Source organism: Mobula hypostoma, chromosome 3 (assembly GCF_963921235.1).
Source record: "Mobula hypostoma chromosome 3, sMobHyp1.1, whole genome shotgun sequence".
Lineage (NCBI taxonomy): Eukaryota > Metazoa > Chordata > Chondrichthyes > Myliobatiformes > Myliobatidae > Mobula > Mobula hypostoma.
This window is the reverse complement of record NC_086099.1, coordinates 157397944-157421536: the sequence shown is the minus strand read 5'-3', so window position 1 is coordinate 157421536 and position 23593 is coordinate 157397944. Positions and strand designations below refer to the sequence as shown.

The 23593-nt window shown below is 41.4% G+C and overlaps 1 protein-coding gene across 11 annotated transcripts in view; it reads right to left on the bottom strand.

The window, feature by feature from the left end:
• Nucleotides 1-23593, bottom strand: part of LOC134344347 (tensin-3-like) — a 453918-nt gene that overhangs the window by 3702 nt on the left and 426623 nt on the right. For 10 of the 11 annotated variants that reach the window (XM_063043978.1, XM_063043980.1, XM_063043979.1 and 7 more), the window contains 6 exons: nt 20972-21064; nt 19092-19223; nt 13067-13165; nt 12887-12964; nt 11973-12050; nt 7803-7971 (listed from right to left, as the gene is read on the bottom strand). In XM_063043978.1, coding sequence (XP_062900048.1) covers nt 7803-7971; nt 11973-12050; nt 12887-12964; nt 13067-13165; nt 19092-19223; nt 20972-21064 — 649 coding nt within the window. Of the gene's footprint in view, nt 1-7802; nt 7972-11972; nt 12051-12886; nt 12965-13066; nt 13168-19091; nt 19224-20971; nt 21065-23593 lie in introns of those variants that run through there. The other variant, XR_010017422.1, reaches the window with a different exon arrangement.

The following is a 23593-nucleotide window of genomic DNA, read 5'->3' as shown; positions in this document are numbered from 1 at the left end:
AAAAACGCAATGCCTTACACTTGTCTACATTAAATTTTATCTGCCATTTTTCCAGTTGGTCTTTTTTGCTGTCCACTACATCACCAATCTTGGTCTCATCCAATAATTTACTGATCCAGTTTACCACATTTTCATCCAGATCGTTGATATAATGGCCCAGCACCATTCCCTGCGGCACACCACTAGTCACAAGCCACCTGGCAGTGAGGGAACCATCTATCACCACTCTCTGGCTTCTCCTATGAAGCCAACGTCTAATCCAATTCACAACCTTATCTTGAATGCCAAGCAACTGAAACTTCTTTACCAACTTCCCATATGGGACCTTGTCAAATACCTTGCTAAAGTCCACGTAGGCAGCAGCTACTTCCCTGCCTTTATCAACTTTCCTTGTAACTTCTTTGGAAAAATTCTATAAACACTGGTTAGACATGACCGATCATGGATAAAGCCATGTTGACTATCCCTAATCAATCCTGTCTATCCAAATACTTATATATCAGGTCCCTTAGAATAACTTTCTATAACTTACCCACTACAGATGTCAGGCTCACTGGCCTATAGTTTTCTGGTTTATTCTTGGAACCTTTTTTCAACAATGGAACAATATTAGCTATCTGTAAGTAGGTGACTAAAACTGCACACAATACTCCAAATTAGGTCTCACCAACACCTTATACAACTTCAAGACAACACCCCATCTCCTATACTTAATACTTCTGATTTATGAAGGCCAGTGTGCCAAAAGTTTTCTTTATGACCCTATCTACCTGTTATACCACTTTCAATGAATTATGGACCTGAATTCCCAGATCCCTTTGTTCTACAGCATTCCTGAATGCCCTACTGTTCACTGTTGGTCCTACTGAAATACATTACCTCACACTTATCTGCATTAAGTTCCATCTGCTGTTTTTCCAGCTGGTCCAGATGGCACTGCAAGCGCCGATAGTCTTCTCACTATCCTCTACAAATTTGCTGTAGAGGATGATAACCACATTATCATCCAGATCATTGATATAGATGACAAACAACAATGGAGCCACACTGATCACAGGCCTCCAGTCAGACAGGCACCTATTTGCTACCACTCTTTGGCTTCTTCCACAAAGACAATGTCTAATCCAATTTACTATCTTGAATGCCAAGAGTCTGAACTTTATTGAATAACCTCCCATGTGGAACATTGTCAAATACTTTGCTAAAGTCATGTAGACAACATCCACTGCCTTGCCTTCATCAACTTTCCTGGTAACTTCCTCAAAACTCTACAAGTTTGGTTAGATATGACCTACCACACATGAAGCCACGCTATCCTAAATCATTAAATACTCATATCTGGTCGTTTCTTCTGCAGTTTGAACGGGGCACGACTACGCAAGTGCATGAAGATCAGCCTATGAGACAGTGGGAGAATTTAAAAAGCGAGCAGATTGACGGAGCGGGCGACGGAGTAGTGGGAGACAGTAGGAAGGCTTTGGCTTGAGAGGCTTCGGCGAGCAGAGGCTGAGGACGAGCTTGCTCCCAGTGAGGCAAGGCCAGGTAAGTTCCTTTAATTAATCTAATTAACTTAGAAGTAGGTAATGGAGGTAGCAGTTAGGGAAGTCAAGTGCTCCGTTTGTAGTATGTGGGAAGTCAGGGCAGGCACAATTGTCCCTGATGACTACACCTGTAAAAGGTGTATCCAGCTGCAGCTCCTGACAAACCGAGCTAGGGAGCTGAATGAACTTCGGATCATTCGTGAGGCAGAAATAGACAGAAGTTACAGGGAGATAGTCACCCCTAAAAGTCAGGAGACAGGTAGCTGGGTGACTGTCAGGAGAGGGAAGGGGAATAGACAGAATGAGCAGAGCACCCCTGTGGTCATTCTCACCAATAATAAGTACACCGTTTTGGATACTGTTGGTGGGGACGACCTACCAGGGACAAGTTGCAATGGTTGCATCTCTGGCACCGAGACTGGAACCTCGGCTCAGAAGGGAAAGAGGGAAAAGAGGAGAGCAGTAGTGATAGGGGTTTCGATACTTAGGTGGACAGATAAGAGGTTCTGTGGAAGAGATCGAGAATCCCGGATGGTCTATTGCCTCCCTGGTGCCAGGGTCTGCAATTTCTCGGATCGAGTTTTCAGTATTCTCAAGAGAGAGGGTGAGCAGCCAGATGTCGTGGTCCATGTAGGGACCAATGACATGGATAGGAAGAAGGATGAGGTCCTGCAAAGAGAATTTAGGGAGTTAGGTGCGAAGTTGAAGGACAGGACCTCCAGGGTTGCAATCTCAGGATTGCTACCCCTGCCACGTGCTAGTGAGGCTAGAAATAGGAAGATAATGCAGCTAAGTACGTGGCTAAGGAGTTGGTGCAGGAGGGAGGGCTTCATGTTCCTGGACAATTGGGTCTTGTTCCAGGGAAGATGGGACCTGTTCCGACGGGATGGGTTGCAGCTGAACTGGAGGGGGACTAACATACATGTGGGAAGGTTTGCTAGTGCTGCTCCGGGGGGTTTAAACTGGATTTGCAGGGGGAGTGGAACCAGAGTATAAGAGCAGATAGTGAGGTGGAGGAGGATAAAGGTCATACGAGAACTGCAAGTATAGTGCATGGAGTAAAGCCAGATCTAACATACAGTGAGGCTTTGAGGAAAGAGAAGCAGAATAAATGGTGTAAAGACAGTATGGTAGAAGGGCTGAAGTGTGTGTACATTAATGCAAGGAGCATCAGGAACAAAGGTGATGAACTGAGAGCTTTGGATACATACATGGAACTATGATGTAGTGGCATTACAGAGACTTGGCTGGCACCAGAGCAGGAATGGATTCTAATATTCCTGGATTTCAGTGCTTTAAAAGGGATGGGGAGGGGGTGGGGAAGGGGAGGAGGGGTGGCATTACTGGTCAGGGATACTATTACAGCAACTGAAAGGGTGGGTAATGTAGCAGGATCCTCTTTTGAGTCAGTATGAGTAGAAGTCAGGAACAGGAATGGAGCAGTTACTCTATTGGGAGTATTCTATAGGCCCCCTGGTAGCAGCAGAGATACCAAGGAGCAGATTGGGAGGCAGATTTTGGAAAGGTGCAAAAATAACAGGGTTGTTATCATGGGTGACTTTAACTTCCCTACTATTGATTGGCACCTGATTAGTTCCAATGGTTTAGACGGGGCAGAGTTTAAGTATGTCCAGGACAGATTCCTGTCACAATATGTTGACAGGCCGACTAGGGGGAATGCCATACTAGATCTACGTTTGTAGTATTAGGTAACGAACTGGGTCAGGTCACAGATCTCTCAGTGGGTGAGCATCTGGAGGACAGTGACCACCACTCCCTGGCCTTTAGTATTATCATGGCAAAGGAAAGAATCAGAGAGGACAGGAAAATTTTTAATTGGGGAAGGGCAAATTATGAGGCTATAAGGCTAGAACTTGCGGGTGTGAATTGGGATGATGATTTTGCAGGGAAACGTACCAAGGACATGTGGTCGATGTTTAGGGATCTCTTGCAGGATGTTAGGGATAAATTTGTCCAGGTGAGGAAGATAAAGAATGGTAGGGAGAAGGAACCATGGGTGACAAGTGGGGTGGAGAATCTAGTCACGTGGAAGAAGGCAGCGTACATGAGGTTTAGGAAGCAAGGATCAGATGGGTCTATTGAGGAACATAGGGAAGCAAGAAAAGAGCTTAAGAAAGGGCTGAGGAGAGCAAGAAGCGGACATGAGAAGGCCTTGATGAGCAGGGCAAAGGAAAACCCCAAGGCATTCTTCAATTATGTGAAGAAAAAAAGGATGACAGGCGTGATGGTAGGACCGATTAGAGATAAAGGTGGGAATAACTGCCTGGAGGCTGTGAAAGTGAGCGAGGTCCTCAATGAATACTTCTCTTCGGTATTCACCAATGAGAGGGAACTTGATGACGGTGAGGACAATATGAGTGAGGTTGATGTTCTGGAGCATATTGATATTAAGGGAGAGGATGTGTTGGAGTTGTTAAAATACATTAGGACGGTAAGTCCCCGGGGCCTGACAGGATATTCCCCAGGCTGCTCCACGAGGCGAGGGAAGAGATTGCTGAGCCTCTGGCTAGGATCTTTATGTCCTCATTGTCCACGGGAATGGTACCGGAGGATTGGAGGGAGGCGAATGTTGTCCCCTTGTTCAAAAAAGCTAGTAGGGATAGTCCGGGTAATTATAGACCAGTGAGCCTTACGTCTGTGGTGGGAAAGCTGTTGGAAAAGATTCTTACAGATAGGATCTATAGGCATTTAGAGAATCATGGTCTGATCAGGGACAGTCAGCATGACTTTGTGAAGGGCAGATCATGTCTAACAAGCCTGATAGAGTTCTTTGAGGAGGTGACCAGGCATATAGATGAGGGTAGTGCAGTGGATGTGATCTACATGGATTTTAGTAAGGCATTTGACAAGGTTCCACACGGAAGGCTTATTCAGAAAGTCAGAAGGCATGGGATCCAGGGAAGTTTGGCCAGGTGGATTCAGAATTGGCTTATCTGCAGAAAGCAGAGGGTCGTGGTGGAGGGAGTACATTAGTATTGGAGGGTTATGACTAGTAGTGTCCTACAAGGATCAGTTTTGGGACCCCTACTTTTCGTGATTTATTAACAATCTGGATGTGGGGTAGAAGGGTGGGTTGGCAAGTTTGCAGACGACACAAAGGTTGGTGGCGTTGTGGATAGTGTAGAGGACTGTCGAAGATTGCAGAAAGACATTGATAGGATGCAGAAGTGGGCTGAGAAATGGCAGATGGAGTTCAACCCGGAGAAGTATGAGGTGGTACACTTTGGAAGGACACACTCCAAGGCAGGATACTTGGTAGTGTGGAGGAGCCGACGGATCTGGGGGTACATGTCCACAGATCCCTGAAAGTTGCCTCACAAGTAGATAGGGTAGTTAAGAAAGCTTATGGGGTGTTAGCTTTCATAAGTCGAGAGATAGAGTTTAAGAGTCGTGATGTAATGATGCAGCTCTATAAAACTCTGGTTAGGCCACACTTGGAGTACTGTGTCCAGTTCTGGTCGCCTCATTATAGGAAGGATGTGGAAGCATTGGAAAGGATACAGAGGAGATTCACCAGAATGCTGCCTGGTTTAGGGAGTATGCATTATGATCAGAGATTAAGGGAGCTAGGGCTTCACTCTCTGGAGAGAAGGAGGATGAGAGGAGACATGATAGAAGTGTATGGGGTCTTTCTTTTTGTTAAATTTAAAATGGCTTCTTTTGTTATGTTATACTGAGGAATGCTAGAATGTATAACTAGACAGTTACTTGGGTTATTAGAGATAGCAGGATGCTATTAACCAATGGGTGGTCATGTATCATTTTGCTTTCGGATACCATGCTGTATGATATGACTGTGGATGGGGTTTTGGCGGGGAGTCGGAGGAGAGACGAGGAGGACGGCGGACGTGCGGGGGTTTTTGGCGAGGAGGACGGTGGAGAGACAGGGAGTCGGAGGAGAGATGAAGAGGACGGTGGAGAGACGGGGAGGACGGTGGATGGTTTTTTGGGGGGGGGGGGAGTCGGAGGAGAGATGGGGAGGACGGCGAACGTGCGGAAAGGGTCCGGTCGATCACTTCGGGTGGTCCCGAGCCGTGAGTCGACAGGATCCGGGTGGTCGTCAGGAATTGATTGAGCTCCAATGGTAGCTCGCGAAGAACTTGGACTTTGATAAGTGTTGGCGCCTTTTTTTCATTACTTTCCTCTCTGTATCAAATTTATATTCATATCATAGAATTAGTAATATCTATAAAGTGTATTTGTTTGTGATTGATTCGGGCAGCGACCGACCCTGTGGGGAGTGTTGAGGCGGGTGCTGGGCTGGATTTCCCCTAGACATACACGAGCCAATATAACTGAACGTTACAGAAGTATACAAGATATTAAGAGGAATAGATAGAGTGGACAGCCAGCACCTCTTCCCCAGGGCACCACTGCTCAGTACAAGAGGACATGGCTTTAAGGTAAGGGGTGGGAAGTGCAAGGGGGATGTTAGAGGAAGGTTTTTTACTCCGAGTGGTTGGTGTGTGGAATGCACTGCCTGAGTCAGTGGTGGAGGCAGATACACTAGTGAAGTTTAATAGACTACTAGACAGGTATATGGAGCAATTTAAGGCAGGGGGTTATATGGGAGGCAGGGTTTGAGGGTCGGCACAACATTGTGGGCTGAAGGGCCTGTACTGTGCTATGTTCTTTGGTCCTTTAGAATACCTTCCAATAACTTTCCCACTGATGTCAGGCTCACCAGCCTGTAGATTCCTGATTTATTTTTAGTCTTTCTTAAAACAGTGGAACAACATTAGCTATCCTCCGGGCCTCTGCCACTTCACCATTTGCTAAGGAAAGTATAAGTATCTCCTCTAAGATCCCTGCAATTTCTGCACTAGCCTCCCACATGGTCCAAGGGAACCCCTTGTCAGGCCTTGGGGATTTATCCACCCTAATTTGCCTCAAGACAGCAAACACCTCCTCCTATGTAATCTATATAAGGGCCATGAAGTTAAAGTTGAAGCCATTTTGCCTCACTTCTGTAGACTTCATGTCCATCTCCTGAAAAAAACACAGATGCAAAAACTCCATTTAAGATCTCCCCATTTCTTTTGGCTCCATGCATGGATTACCATTCTGATCTTCCAGAGCACCAATTTGTCCGTACAATGCTTTTGGTCTTAATATATCTGTAGAATCCCTCAGGATTCTCCTTCACCTTGTCTGCTAAGGCACCCTCATGCCGCCTTTTAGCCTTCCTAATTTCTCAAGTGTTATATTGCATTTTTTATACTCCGTAAGTACCTCATTTGTTCCTACCTGACTATATCTGCTATGCATCTTTTTTTTCTAAACCAGGGCCTTAATAGCTCTTGAAAACATCTTTACTTTTTTTTTCTGACAGGCACATACAAGCTTTGTACTCTCAAAATTTCACTTTTGAAGGCCTCCCACTTACCAAGTACGCCTTTGCCAGAAAACAGCCGACACTTGCCAGATCCTTTCTGATACCACCAAAATTGACCGTTCTCCAATATAGAATCTCAACCCATGGTCTAGACCTATTTTTTTTTTCCTTACTTACTTTGAAACTATTGGCATTGTGATCACTAGATGCAAAGTATTCCTGTACACAAACTTCTGTCACCTGCACTGTCTCATTCCCCAATAGCAGATCAAGTATCTCACACTCTCTCTCTGGGACTTCTACGTTACTGATTAAGGAAACTTTCCTGAACACATTTGACAAACTATCCCATCTAGTCCTTTTACAGTATGGAGTCCCAGTCAATATAGGCAAGTTAAAATTATCTACTACAACCATTGTTTCTTGCAGCAGTTTGCGATCTCTACTAATTTGTTGCTCTCAATCCTGCAGATTGGGTGGTCAGTAATACAGCCCCATTAATGTGCTTGTACCTTTCTTGTTCCTTAGTTTCACCCATAACACCTTTTTATCTTTGCCGCTAATAATTTCATAAACTTCTATCTGATTTCCTCTCAGCTCTGCTGTTTCAGAGAAAGCAAACTTAGTTTGTCCTACCTCTCTTTACAGCCATCAAATGTAGGTAGCATTTTATCATTAATTTGTCTTAATCTTCAAACTATCAAAATATTATCTACTGACTGGCTCATTTATTAACTCAGTGACTGTCTCAAATTCTTTGTAGTCAACTACATATTTACCCCATGTATTGGGCAGTAATAATTGGAACATTTCCCGCTTATAATGAATCTGTTTGGAGATAAAGGTTTTACTATACATTTCCTGTCTAATTCTGTTCAAATTAATATATAATAGAACAAACTTACTTTCTTTGATTGTCAGTCAGGGTAATGCCTTGGGCAGATACTTTAAAATGTACAACAGTGGAAGCTGGAGGTGGAGCTTGCATTAGAGTTTCTGATGTTGCTTTCTGGATCGCTTGATGGCCTGTCAGTGACTCCATGTCCACAGAATTTAGGTACCACACGTTACACGCTGAAAACAGAAATACCAGGAAACCAGTCAATTCATAAGTAGTCGGATATTTAATTGAATCAGAGTAATACAGAGCCGCAAAAAGCTCTTTGGCCCAATTGGACCATGCAAACCCAGGTTTCCATGTAAGCTAGTCCCATTTGCCCACAATTGGCCTATGGGCTCTCCAAACTTTTCCTATCCATTTATATGTCCAAATAACTGTTAAGTATTTTGAGCACCTGTCTCAAACACTTCCTCTGGCAGCGCATTCCCTGTACTGACCACTCCCTGGGTGAAAAAGTTCCAATTAAATCTCTCAGAGAGTCACAGGAAAGTACAGCACAGAAACAGACCCTTTCACCCTTCTAGTCTGTGCCAAATCATTTAAACTGCCTACCCTTATCAAGCCGCATTGGGACCACAGCCCTCCGTACCCCTGCCATCCATATACCTATCCAAAATTCTCTTAAAATTGAGCTCGCATGCACCACGTACGCTGGCAGCTCATTTCATACTCTCATGACCCTCTCAGTGAAGATGCTTCCCCTCATGTTCTCCTTAAAATTTTCACCTTTCACCCTTAACACGACCTCTAGTTGTAGTCCCACCCAGCCTCAGCGGAAAAGGCCTGTTTGCATTTACCCTATCTATACCCCTCATAATTTTGTATACTTCTATCCAATCTCCCCTCAATCTTCTCTGTTAACTCTCCTCCTCAGCTTAAACCTAAGTTCTCAATTCCCCAAACCTGGGGAAAAAGACTGCACATTGATCCCTTCTATGCCCTTCAAATTTTATACACCTCTAAGATCACCCCTTGTTACTCTACATTCCAATGAATACAGTCCAACCTGCTCAACCTCTCTCCATTAATCAAACCCTCAAGTTCCAGCAACATCCTTTTAAATCCATATTCAGTTTAATGGCATCTTTCTTGTTGCAGGGTGATTAGAACTGAGTACATTATTCCAAATGTGGCCTCACCAATGTCTTGTACAATTGCAACATATTCCAACTCATATTCTCATTGCTCTGGCTGACTAAGCCCAGCATACCAAAGGCCATTTTCACCACCTGTGATTCCAATTTCAAGGAACCAGGTGCCTATACTCCTATATCCCTCTTTCTACAGCACTTACCCGGGTTCTACTATTCACTGTGAACACACCCCACTCTCATCCCAAAATGCAATGGCACATACCTATTAGAATTAAACTCCATTTGCCATTCCTCAGCCCACTTACCCAGCTGTTCAAGATTCCTCTATGAATTCTGATAACCATCTTCACTGTCAATTACACCACTTATTTTAGCATCTGCTGCAAACTTGCTAACCAAGCCTAGTACATTCTCATTATTGAAATTGATGACAAATAGCAATGGGCCTAGCATCAAGCCCTAGGGAACACCACTAGTCACAGGCCTTCGGTCCGAAAAAACAACCATCCATCATCACGCCCTGCTTCTTACTATCAAGTCAATTTTGTATCCAAATAATTAGTACTCCCTAAATCCTATGTAATCTAACCTTTCCAAAGCAGCCTACCAGGCAAAGCTTAACAAATGCCTTACTGGAGACTATATAGATCACCTAGTCAAACAATGTGGTTACTTTTTCAAAAAACTCAATCAAATTCACGAGACACAGTTTCCCATGCACAAAGCCACTTTGCCCCTCTTAAATCAAAACCTGTCTTTCCAAATGCCTGTATAGTTTATCCCTCCAGGAACTTGGCTACAAAGATTCACTGGTCTACAGTTTCCAAGTTTTTCCACACTCCAGTTTTCTGGCACGTCAGCTATTTCTAATGATGACACATACATCTCAGCCAGAGCTCCTGCAACTCCTTCTCAAGCTTCCCGCAGTGTGCTTGAGTAAATCTGATCAAGCCCTGGAGACTTATCTACCATATACAGTCGGCACTCCTTATCCGCGAGGGATTGGTTCCGAGATCCCCGCGGATACCAAAAAATGCCGATGCTCAAGTCCCTTATTTAACCTGTCTCAGTGCCGGTGGACTTTAAAGCCCAGGGCAGCACAGGACCCGCCACCTGCAGTGTTTCTGTTCCGTTGACTTGTAATACCTAATACAATGTAAATGCTATGTAAATAGTTGTTATACTGTATTATTTAGGGAATAATGACAAGAAAAAAAAGTCTGTACATGTTCAGTACAGACTCAACCATCGTAGCTCTTCTGGGAACGCTGATGCTGCCCCGGCATCAGCCGATCCCGATTCTCCCGTGATCTTTAAGTTCTTGAGGCTGTAGCGCTTTACGTAGCCAGCCAGCCATCCCTAGCACTAACACTTCCACGAATTCCAGCTTCCTTCTGCTTTATTTTACGAATGCTCGATTCGTTCTAACTGACCTTATGGCCCACTTCAGATTGCGACATGCCACTTTTCAAAAGATCTACTATTAGCCTTTGCGGAATTGCTTTGACCACGTAATTGCTTTTTAGGAGCCATTTTTTCCACAGAAACAAAGTAGCGAGCGAACGAACGAGACGCGAGGCGAACAATGCACAAACAACGAGTGCTGGAGAGAGAACTTCTGGGTTTTCCCGAGTCGCGGTTGGTTGAATTCGCGCATGTGGAACTTGCAGATAAGGAGGGTCGACTGTAAAACATTAACAGGTTTAAACTACTTATTCTAGTAACATGAAGGTAGCAAATAGATGCTTTGTAGAATTTAAATATTGCTATATGGAATTTAAACATTTTCCCCATGATCTCTTGCATTTCCATTGGGTTTGACAGTTTCTAACCACTTATCACCGAAGCAATAACCAGCAAATCCAACCTATCCACCCCACCAGTCTACCAAATGCTCACTGGTAAACTGCCCCTCGAGTTTAAGTGTTGGTGAAATCTGGAGAGAGTTGAGAAGAACATGGCGAAAATAAAAGTAGGATTAGTGTAGAATGGTACCTGATATTCAACCAATGGGGTCTATTTCCGTGGTGTGCGAATACATCAACATCCAAGACCACAGCAGTGCCAATACAAAAGCCAGTATCCAAAGTCAAGCAATGGATACATAAAGACCATCAAAATACAGTGTACCTATCAAATCCAGTACAATCATTGCATAATGGAACATGACAGCACAGAAACAGGCCCTTCAGCCCATCTAGTCTATCCTAAACCATTAATTGCCTAGTCCCTTTGACCTGCACCCAGACCATAACCATAGCCCTCTATACCCCTCTCTACCACGTATCTATCCAAATTTCTCTTAAATGTTGAAATCGACCCCCACATCCACCACTTGCGCAGGCAGTTCATTTCACACTCTCACCACCCTCTCTCTGAGTGAAGAAATTTCCCCTCATGTTCCTCTTAAACATTTCACCTTTCACCCTTAACCCATAAACTCTAGTTCTAGTCTCACCCAATCTCACTGAAAAAGCCTGCCTGTATTTGCATTATCTACAGCCCTCATAATTTTGTATACTTCTATCAAATCTCCCCTTCAATCTTTTACATTCCAAGGAATAAAGTCCTAGTCGATTCAACCTTTCCCTATAACTCAGGTTTCCCAGTCCCAGCACAATCCTTATAAATAAGATTCATAGAGTGCAGAGAAAATTCACATCTTTTCTGTAGTCGGTGACCAAAACTGCACACAATACTCCAAATTCGACCTCACAATGTCTCTTATATCTTCCCAACTCCTGCACTCAGTACATTGATTTATGAAAGCCAACGTGCAAAAAGTTTTTTTTACAACCCCATATACCTGTGATGCCACTTTCAAGGAATTATGGAACTGCATTCGAGATCCCTTTGTTCTATTGTGCTCCTCAGTGCTCTACCTCTTACCAAGTAAGGCCTACCCTGATTGGTCCTCGTAAAGTGCAACACCTAACACTTGTCTGCATTAAATGCCATCTGTCAATTTTCAGCCCGTTTTTCCAGCTGGTCCAGTAAGGGAATTATACAGCTAAGTTGTGCTTTTACTTGTCGGGCGTATTGTGGAAGCATCTACTGAAGCAGCATCATTGAACTCTTACCTGCTCCTTGTTTCAGCAATTCTGCAGCAGAGTTTGTGGCAGCCTGTGGAGATGCATCAATTCCATCCTCCAAAGGATCTACAAAAGACAGGAAGATCACATTCAACCATCTGTTTATTTTCTGATTACTTAAGATGTTCAGCACTAAGTGTGTTTTGACTGAGATCTATTTTGAAACAAAGCTGATTCAAACCCATTGAAAGGCGTGGAGCCTGACAGATTGTTACTATGAGAAATTCACTGATGCTTGAAATGTGTAAAATAAGTTTTAAGAGATAGATTAGCTGGAGAGGTACGTTTAAGACAATTAGAAAGATCAACATGAGTTACTAGATTGCATTGTAAAGGTCACACTATCCCTTTGAGAGTTTGGAAGCTCCTTCAATGGCTGTTAAATTCCACTCCTGAGAACTGTTCTTAAATCGGAATAGAGGTGAAACAGGTGGGAGAGGATTACAGAAAGAGTTGTGACAGGAGACTATTCAAGTGTGGGTACTGTTGCTCTCAGTCGGCCTCAAAGTGCCTTAGTGGGAGAGCAAGTTGTTCACTTCCGTGTGTGTGTGTGTGTGTGTCCATCTATCCAGCCACTGAAGAAAGAAGGCACACAGAAATGTTCTGTTCCCCACCTGCAGCAGCTGTCAAATCCAACCCCATGCATCCCACTGCTCTCCCAAGTTTTCATTGGTATGTATGGGTTGTCCATAAATTGAGCGGGCCTAGCTAGGATGTGGTATGGGGGGGTGGGGGGGATGGATCAGTAATGGGTTTTGATGTATTGGTACCATAGATTTGTAACTATAGAAATTGGCAGGCTTTTCAGAAAATCCCTTCCAAATTGGTATTCGGTAACATTAAAATGAAAGGTGTTATCTTGAGTTGTAATGTTACTCTTCTCACCCAATGTATACACTAACCTCTATCAGGGATGAGCAACTTGCAAGGCAATGCCAGGGGGGTGATGGAATGTTGATAAACCAATGCAGTCAGACTCCCTGATCAAACAGACAATAATGCACATTAGATAAAGGTGAATCAATCCACTTTTAAAATGTCTAGAGCAACTTTGTTGAATGAAGAAGAAACAAAAAACATACCAAAGTATGGTTCATTGGGACATCCCTTTAATCGCACTCCCTTTTGGGTGCATTCAATCAGGAAATGTCTGACCAGCTCATTTGCTAAGTCTCCTGCCGCTGTGAAATAAAGGAATATATTTACACACAGGTTAGTGAATCAGGCAGACAGACGTTGAGATAAATAAATATTTCTGCTAAGCAAGTTGATAGAGCTGCCAGCTGACAAGAGTCTGGGTCCCAATGGGTCTTCATGAAATGGCTTGAGAGTTTGCTAATGGAATGGGTTTGGTTTTCCAATATTCCCTTAGTTGAGAGGTTCCATTAACTTGGAAAATAACAAATTAGCTCTTCTCAGAAAGGGCAGTTCGAATCAAGGAATATCTGAGGCAAAATTAATTAAAAAGCGGATTATCAACTGAATGAAGGGAGTGAGGTTTTGAGGGATTTAAGTATTCCAGTGCATCAATCACAATGTTAGCAGGCAGATGCTACCAGTAGCTAAGGCAGCAAAAGGGTTTCAAACAGGTTGGAGTTTAAGATTACGGAGGTTGTGTTCCAATTTATAGGGCAGTGGTGATGCTGCGCCTGGAATACTGTACACAGCTTTGATCCCCTTTTTAAAAAAAAAGGACAGAGTAGCATTGGAGCAGCCTAAAGAATATTCACTAGTTTAAATCCAGAGATATGAGGGCTATCCTATCAAGAGAGGCTAGAGAGCATTGTTCTATATTCCTTAGAGTTTAGAAGAGATGACTTAATTCACACGTAAAAGGTGAGGGGGCACCTGACAGGGTGAATGTTGAAATGTTTCTACTTGTAAGAGATAGATATGGCTACAAAATAATGACATTTTGATAAATCAATGCAGTCTAAAATAGAGGAGTATAGAAATTGAGCCTCTGGAATTCTTTGCCTGTGAAGAGATGGAGGCTAGATTTTCAGTTGTTTAAGATGGAGATAGATATGTTAGTGAACAGTGGGGCAGGCATGAGGTGCCTGGTGGCCTATTCTTGCTCCTATTTTCTTGTGTTCTTGTCAGAAAATGGGAAACGAAACACCAATTAGATTAATAATATCTTCGAACACTTTCCATTTAAAAGATGTTAAAATCATATAGCAGGTAACTATTCAATTCACCATGGTTCTATGAAAGGATAATCGTATTTGACTAATTTATTGCAGCTCTTTGAAGAGGGACATTCAGACCCCATGTAACACTACCCCACATGGCACTGATTTGCTACAATGTGGTTATTCAATTCCTTATTAAAATGTTTAAAAGTGACAAAAATTCATTCTAAACCACACTTAAAACTTCTCAAGATCAGTCGCATTACCATAAACATTCAATCAGCCATTGAGAGCGTTTTACATATGCTCTGAGCCAATCATGTATTAGTTCACGCTCCGCCTTCCCCATGTGCGTAAATATTCTTGCTCCCTCGCCAACTTATTCCAGTTTTTTCATCCATAATGTCTGGAAAGCAGCCAGCAACTTCCGGTGAGGGTGGTACATGTAAGATATTCAGGAAAAGCATAGCATAGATGTGAAACTGCAAATTATATGGTGCTTGATGAGATTCAGGTTGATGTTGGTGCCTCTTTGAAATTGGTTCCATCGACGATCTTAACCATTATAAAATACGCAGACAAGATATAAGCTTCTGCAATGATGACCTTAAAGTCATCATCAACACCTAACCACAAACATCAGCACAATCACACAAATCATGGACCAGTTCATCATTAAAATGACCCTGACTGGGAGCCAAGCAAGAAGGCAAAGAGAGGTGTTCTGGACATGATTTCCTGCTACCAAGAACTGCTCCACGAGAGGAAACTTAAGAAAAGGCAGTCAAATCTCGATGCCTACGTGAAGAAGCCAAAGTTAGAGGAGGACCCACAGCCTTGTTCCTTTTCCAAGGCGTAACCACCGCCCGCTTCCCTCCGCTGCTGCTGTGATGTGTTGCTGCTCCACTGATGTACGGGTTAGGCCTAGTTGCATGTTTGTTACTCCACAAATTACTGGGTATACATAAAATAATATCATACACCTCTAAGGAACACATCCTCAGTGTTAAGTGGGGTCTGAGTGGAATGTGTTGTGGGTAGAGAAAACACGGTTAATGTATTGCATTTGGTTTTCAGAAGGTTCTATCCTGGATTGTTGCAAGAATAAAAACTTGTGAGTAGGAGGTAACATCTTGGGTAGATGGAAGATTGGATGGCTTACAGAAAACAGACATAACCATCCTTATCCCGTTCACAAAATGCAAAGAGGGATGTGCAACAGGAATCAACTTGAATTAAAACACTGAAAATATTGTTGTCAAAATTGCTTATGACGCGCAAGGTAGGAAGGAAAAGCAGTGTGAAAAGCAGATAAGGATGGTATGAAGGGTATAAACACAAGCTAAATGAGTGAGAATTTCTGACGAATGTACAATGCAGGAAAAGGTGACATTGTTCAATCTGGAAGGAAAATTAAAAAGCATTAACAAAATTATGTGAGACGACAGCAATTTAAGGTGCTAACTTATTTATCCGAGTGTGCTGCAAAATTTGCAAAAGTCATTAGTACAGCAAGAAATTAGGAAGGGTAACAAAGTTTCATTCATTGTAAATGGGAGTTCAATCCCGAAGGAAGGACAAGGTATGTTCTGTTACACAGACCAGAGGTGAGAAAATGTTGTTTTATTTAAAGGTAATATATTAATCCACTAAATGCAGTTCAGAGACGCTTATGAGACTGATGTGTGGAAAGGATGGACAGCTGGTGGTGTAGTGCCATCAGTACTGTACCTAGAGGACAATAGTCCCGGATTTGAATCTGGCTGGCTCCTTGCATGCTTTCCATCTGTGCTGGGTGAGCAATTAAACCTCATTTAAAAAAAAAGACAATTGCTAAGAAAAAGGCAATAAATGCCACCTGATGCACCACAAGGAGCGAAAAGGATGTGGAAAGGATTGGTAGTCTCTTGTATCTGCTAGTCTGCAAGAATGAGAGGTGACAATTGAAGCATTAAAAGTCCTGAAGAGCAGATTATTGATAAGGAAAGTATAAAACGTGGCTGAGAAGTGATTGCTAGATTGATGAGATCAGCTATTATCTTATTAAGTAGCAGATGGGTCCACGTCCAAATCCTACTCCTGATCTTATGCTTGTAAAACAGAGTGACATATCTGTAATATTCATATAACCATATAATAATTACAGCACAGAAACAGGCCATCTCGGCCCTTCTAGTCCGTGCCGAACTCTTACTCTCACCTAGTCCCACTGACCTGCACTCAGCCCATAACCCTCTATTCCTTTCCTGTCCATATAGCTGTCCAATTTAACTTTAAACGACAACATCAAACCTGTCTCAACCACTTCTGCTGGAAGCTCGTTCCACACAGCTACCACTCTCTGAGTAAAGAAGTTCCCCCTCATGTTACCCCTAAACTTTTGCCCTTTAACTCTCTGAATCTCCCCCACTCTCAGTGGAAAAAACCTATCCATGTCAACTCTATCTATTCCGCTCATAATTTTAAATACCTCTATCAAGTCCCCCCTCAACCTTCTACGTTCCAAAGAATAAAGACCCAACTTGTTCAACCTTTCTCTTTAACTTAAGTGATGAAACCCAGGTAACATTCTAGTAAATCTTCTCTGTACTCTCTCTATTTTGTTGACATCTTTCCTATAATTCGGTGACCAAAACTGTACACAATACTCCAAGTTTGGCCTCACCAATGCCTTGTACAATTTCAGCATTACATCCCAACTCCTATACTCAATGCTCTGATTTATAAAGGCCAGCATACCAAAAGCTTTCTTTATCACCCTATCCACTAATTATCTATGAATAACTATTAGTTCTTAGGTTCAGAACAACGAAGTGTTTTGGAGAATCTGAAATAAACAGCTTCAAAAGCTGAATGACAAACTTAAGAAAAATGCACGTGAAGTTTGTGCTGTAAAATTGAAAGCAGAATCTACAGCCTCTTTCTTTGCACTAATGTGACCTGAGGGCCTTAAGATATAGCATGAAAAAGATTTTCACACTGGCTGATGAAGCAACTTGAAATAGGAAATGTAAACGATGAATAACCACCATATACATACATAGAGCTACAAGGACACAGTGGTTTGTCAAAAATATCATAGGAAGTGGTGTTCAGAATAGTTTTTAAAATGGTGATAAATAAGAAATGTCACAGATGGTTATAGAAATGTATTATTTCAAAAATGCCGAATAGCCACCCCATGACTATAAAAGACTATTATTCAATCTTGCTTTGCAGCAACGTATTTGTCAGACATTTAATATTTCCCTACATTCATGCAGGATCTCATTTGTCTTCTGTGTTTTTCTGTATGAATCTCCTTCTTTCAATTTCAACTACCAAATGTATCCTTGAAAGATATCAACTCTCTCAATACAATCGGGCACGTCACCTGCTTTCAGTAACTGCCCTCCATTATTTGACTCCTGTGGAAGTTCAACCTATTTGTCTTTGAGAATAGCCTTTCCTTTCTGTAAATTATTTTTGGAGATAAGGATCCACCTCCTGCTTTGCTCTTAAGCTACCCCACAGAAGGTGTCCCAGAGAAAAAGCAGAGGAGCCCAGTGACTGCAAAAAGTTCTTAACGCTCTTCCTCCATTATTAATGCTCTCTTCCATTCTTCGATTCTTCAGTTTCCAATTTCCAACAAAACACTGTAGTTTGAATTGGGCCCTGTGCTAACTTACATTTATCCAATATGTCCATTATATTGGATAAATATAATGGCATTACCTTGGCATTCTCATTCCTTCAACTGCATTACAATGCCACACCTGCCATCTGCAAAGTTGCAGAGGGATGTCTCTGTATCTTCCTCCACAATTGGATCCTTGACTTCCTCAGTGGGAGATAACAGTCTGTGCAGATTGCAAACAACATCTGCTCCTTGCTGACAATCAACACTGGTGTACCTCAAGGATGCATGCTTGGCTCTAATCTCTCTACACCTAGGGACAGCTGAAATGGCATCTATAAACTTGATAACACAGCTTCTGTTGGCAGAATTTCGGATGGTGACGAGGAAGCATACAGGAGCAAGTGGTATTCAAACAATGACCTTGCACACAACACGGAAAGACAAAGGAATTGATTGTGGATTTCATGAAGGGGAAGTCGAGGGAACACACACCAGTCTTCATTGAGGGACAAGCTTTGGAAAGAATGAGCGTTTTCATGTATCTTGATGTCAATGTCTTTGAAGATTTATCCTGGGCCCAACATATTAATGCAATTACAAAGGCAGCTATATTTCATTAGGAGTTTCAGGAGATTTAGTACGTCACCAAAGATTCTTGCAAATGTCTACAGCTGTACTATGGAGAGCACTCTAACTGGTTGCATCACCGCCTGGTAAAGGGAGGGTCATGCACAGGAAAAAGCTGCAGAAAGTTGTAAACTCAGTCAGCTCCATCATGGGCCCTCATCACCCAGGACATGCCCTTTTCTCATTGCTACCATCAGGGGGTAGGTACAGGAGTCTGAAGACACACTCAACGTTTCAAGAACCAATCTCTTCCCCTCAGCCGTCAGGTTTCAGAATGAGCAATAAACCCATGTACATTACCTCACTATTTTTCTTCTATTTTTTGAACTATTTACTTAATTTGATTTTTTCATATCTATTTCTTATAATTTAGTTTATTATTATGTACTGTTGCTGCAAAACTACGGATTTCATGACGTAAGCCAGTGATATTAAACCTGATTCTGATTCATTCCATATCCCTTCAGCCCCTGCTTCTTCTATTTATTCCCATCTTTTCTCCACCCTGTCATTCATCAAACTCCTGTTTTCTCAAGTTTTCTTTCCTCTCTACTGATCTTTCCAATGTTTTACCCTTTCCCAATTTCGCTCTTCTAAAATATCACCTATCATAATTCCCCAATGACATTTCCCACATCCGCTATACACACAATACATAATGAGTTGTGGCTGAATGTACAGAGAGTATATGCAATATATGTGCAGACCAATTTGAACATAGAATACCTTTTTTGTTCTGCTGAAGCACAGAAGCTGGAGGTGTAGCGACTTTCATTGCTAAACCATATGCACCCCGGAAAGAATGGCTGTCCCGGACGATAAACGATCCCGGCTCTTTATCTTTTAGTAATGTAATGGCTGTGGATTTAATAATCAAATCACTAAAACTTAGTCACAGAGTGTGTATTACTTTCTAAAATTCAGATTTAAAAAATCTTGTAAGAATGATTACTTGTGCAGTAGAAATTGATTTCAATTTTTTGTACACAAACTTTGATACCCATGCCTTCCTTTCCATTTATCTTTTTGTGGACTAAGTGATAACAGTTTATAATGATTTTTTAAAGAAGTGAACCTTTGATGGAGTATCAAAGTTGAGATTTATTCCTGAGCAGCTTTTGATGCTTTGACTTTAGACCACTTACAGAGGCCAGTAGGTTGAGGATCTTGCAGCAATGATGGCAGAACATGCAAGACCTGATAAGTTCTGACATCTACTCTAACGTATTTGGAGGATCACCACAATCCAGACAGGGCACCAGGTGGACCACATAGCTCCTATTCCATTGGCCAGTGCTTCTAGTTCCATTGAGTTGCCACATCCAGCCTTGCTGCCCTCCTAGAATAACAGCCTTATGTATGAGAGGATCCAGCAGATGTGCATTACAAGGGCCAGAGCCTTTCAATCCCAATAAAATGAGACTAGATAGTTTTACTTAAAAACAAAGATATACTATAACATAGCTACTCTTAGGAAAAAAAAATTGGAGAAAGTTCTGTATAATAAAATATACACAGCTTAAAATTTATGAATTATTCTGAAAGAGATTTAGCAATTAAAATTGGTTATTTTCTCTACAAGTATCTGCATTTATTATTGTGTTTGCAAATGCTACTAGTATGTTATCTATTCACAAGAAAATATTTCACACTTTTAACTAAAAAGACGAAATACTAATCACATAGTATATCATCAACTTTTCTGGTATCTACAATTGAAAGTTTTGCACTGCTTTGTGAAAGAACATTAAACATTATTAATGACAGCAATGAGGAAATATGACTTTAACATTCAACTGCAGAGCCACACAGGTAGTGTTTAACCCTATATGCATTCATAAGACCACTTTAAAATAAATCAACATTTCTTGAGGTTGACGTGAGTTTTCAGTTCAAGCAAATGTCAATTCTCAGATTCTCCATTTCCTCAGATTGCCGAGGAAGTCAACGTGAAATTATTTTGCTTCACTGAGATTGGTACATTTGACAAAATGGATTCTTACATTTGAGCTATAATAGATGAGGCTTGCATATACAAGAGAAAAGGATGAATGAACACACTGCAAATATGCATTGCTGATGATCATATACGATTTTGCTAGCAACAAATAGTTTCAGTGGCTGACACAGTAGACTCATTATTACAAAAAGGATTTCAAAGGAGCACTGAACCAGATACTCCTACTACAATAATGAGCAGGCATGCTCTGCTAATCTTTTCCAATGTAGTCACATAACTAATGCTGAAATATGAGAGAAGAACTTAATAACTACTTCCAAGTTCTTAATGTTCATTTTTCAGAAGAGAAAATGGATAAAAAAGTTCATCTGTACTCACTCCTTCCAACAATCTATGGATTGGGAACACTGTGAGAGATATTCAGCGTTGCATAGCTATAGGGCAATGCTGAAGTTTCCTCATTGGGTTTGTGTCAACTCAGACACTAGATTTAATTTCACTTTATATTCAACTATAGATTATGTCTTGAGATACTGCTTTTCCCAGTCTCCCCATCACATTTTCACTGTCATATTATTTTTTTCCCCAGGTAGTTCATGATAACTTAAATAACTTCTCACAGAATTGCAATACAGCTCTAGCTCACCTTGTTCACGCGATATCTCTGGCTTGTACCAAAATTTGGATGTATCTTGTACAAACTTTACAGTGACGTGTTTTTCAGATGATGAACTTGAATCTGTAACAAAAGCAAAAAAGGGGAAAAAATGTTACTTTCAAATTTAATGACTTCATATTTGTAAAAATAAATCAGAATAAGGTAATCAAAACATAATCATACTACATACATACATTTTTGCAATATTTATTAACAGAACTTAGTATTTCAATATTTATAAACATATTTTTCTCTCATCCTTTGCCTTTATGCTTCTCAGACAAATCATCATCACCATATGGTATAACTCCTATAAATTCTCTTCTGACAGTTCCTAACTGACATAAAATCCTCCAATAAGTAGCAAGAGATGTTCAGATTTGTACTACAAGCAGATGTTTAAGTATTACAGGAAATAATAAGAAAACAAAATCTGCAATTTGTTATATGAATAATTGAGCCTGTTTTATGCTACATCAATTGACCTTACTTAGGACAAAATTAAAGGATTTAGGATTAGCCTCACAAAATTAAGGAGAAAATCTAACTACTACCCTCCTGCCAGTTGAGTGAGAATGGATTTTGGGTCAGATTGAATTGCCTCCTAATGCTCAAAGTTAAGGGAGGCATTTAAATAACAGCCATGTGCATATGATAACACAGGATGCTAGGCATTCCTACAACTACATTCAGACTTCAGAAGGCAGTGGAGTTAGTAGGACTGAACAAATGTAGCCTACCATTAATGACTTCATGGGAGGAAAGTATCGGTGTAAAGGGAAATCAGCCAAGGATGTTCACTAAGTTTTCAAAAGGAACATAAAATTAACAATGCAACATGAACAATTTTGGGCTACAGGAGGAATGGAGACAGGCCCCTATTGACATCAATGGATCTGGGGTTGAGACAGTGAACAGGTTTAAGTTCCTCAGCATACACATCTTCAGGATCTTACGTGGTCTGTACATACCGGCTGTGTGGTGAAAAAGGCACAACAGCACCTCTTTCATCTCAGACGGTTGAAGAAGTTTGGTATGGGCCCCCAAATCCTAAGAACTTTCTATAGGGGCACAGTTGAGAGCATCCTGACTGGCTGCATCACTGTCTGGTATGGGAACTGTACTTCCCTCAATCACAGGACTCTGCAGAGAGTGATGCGGACAGCCCAGCACATCCGTAAACGTGAACATCCCACTATTCAGGACACCTACAAAGACAGGTGTGTAAAAAGGGCCCGAAGGATCATTGGGGACCGGAGTCACCCCAACCACAAACTGTTCCAGTTGCTACCATGTGGGAAATGGTACCACAGCATAAAGGCCAGGACCAACAGGCTCCGGGACAGCTTCTTCCACCAGGCCATCAGACTGATCAGTTCATGCTAATACAACTGTGTTTCTACACTATACTGACTATCCTGTTTTACAAACAATTTATTATAATTACTATAAATTGCACATTTAGATGGAGAAGTAATGTAAACATTTTTACTCATGTAAGGATGTAAGTAATGAAGTCAATCCAATTCAATGCAATATTATCACTAACATCACAGTGGCATTACCACCCCACTGAAAGATGCATGCTCAAAACTGAGAGGGAGGAGTCAACACTGTGGAAAAAAAAGTTATTTTTCATTCCAGCTTGATAGAATCATCCAGCTTTTAATAATGAAGGTTATTATAATATGTATGTTTATTTATAATCAGTGGTGTTTGAATCCTTAAACAGGTAGTGCCAACAAATTTCCATATTAATAGTCAGTTCATTGAACCAATCTGTGCTTCATTAGTGTTGAGCCATCCTTATACCCCACATATTTAATATTAATCCAACGCCAAACAGTTAGTCTTCCCGTACTTCCAATAACTCCCAAAAGAATTTAATGACTTGACACCAAATGGTTGTGTTACGGGAATGTAAGAGAAAATTGCAAGATCCGTATGTTTTGAATATGTATTTTACCTTAAGTGCCAAAAATCCAGTGCTGGAGAAACCTAGTGTCTATTTTCACTAATCTGATTGGCTTGCCTTTCTTAAGCACTTTTCTTTGTTTCAACTGGGATACTTTTTCAAAAAATAGTGGATTCTGATTAACTGGGGCAGCTACTTATTTGGGACAACTCTTAAAGAATAAAAACTAACTTAAAAAATGCTGGTTTCCGTTTGTTTCTTTGGGTCATTATGTTGCTTAACTGGGTCAGGAGACTGTTGCCAAACAGTTTCTAACTAGATTCAGTCACGCACACTTGTGTGGCTATTAGACACTATACTGTAGTTAGAAAGAACAGTTTTTAAATAGCATCAGTTGCACGTGTTTGTGTTCAGAAAGCAGTGATTTTTGTCACTGATAGTTGATGAGATATAAGCAGTAAGACAATTCAGAACTGCTTTGCTCATTGCAGTTTCAAGCATTCAAGTTTGGAGATGCCAGAAACGGCAAGTGAAAATGAAACAATTTCACTACTTCAATGTTAGGAACTATGAAGAATTTGAAGGTATTGACAATCATCTCGAATGTTACAATGAAAATGACGATTTGGAAGATGCAATCATTGAAGGTATTGTGTGAAGGCCGTTCTTTATCTACATTTAGGTGTCTGCACTGA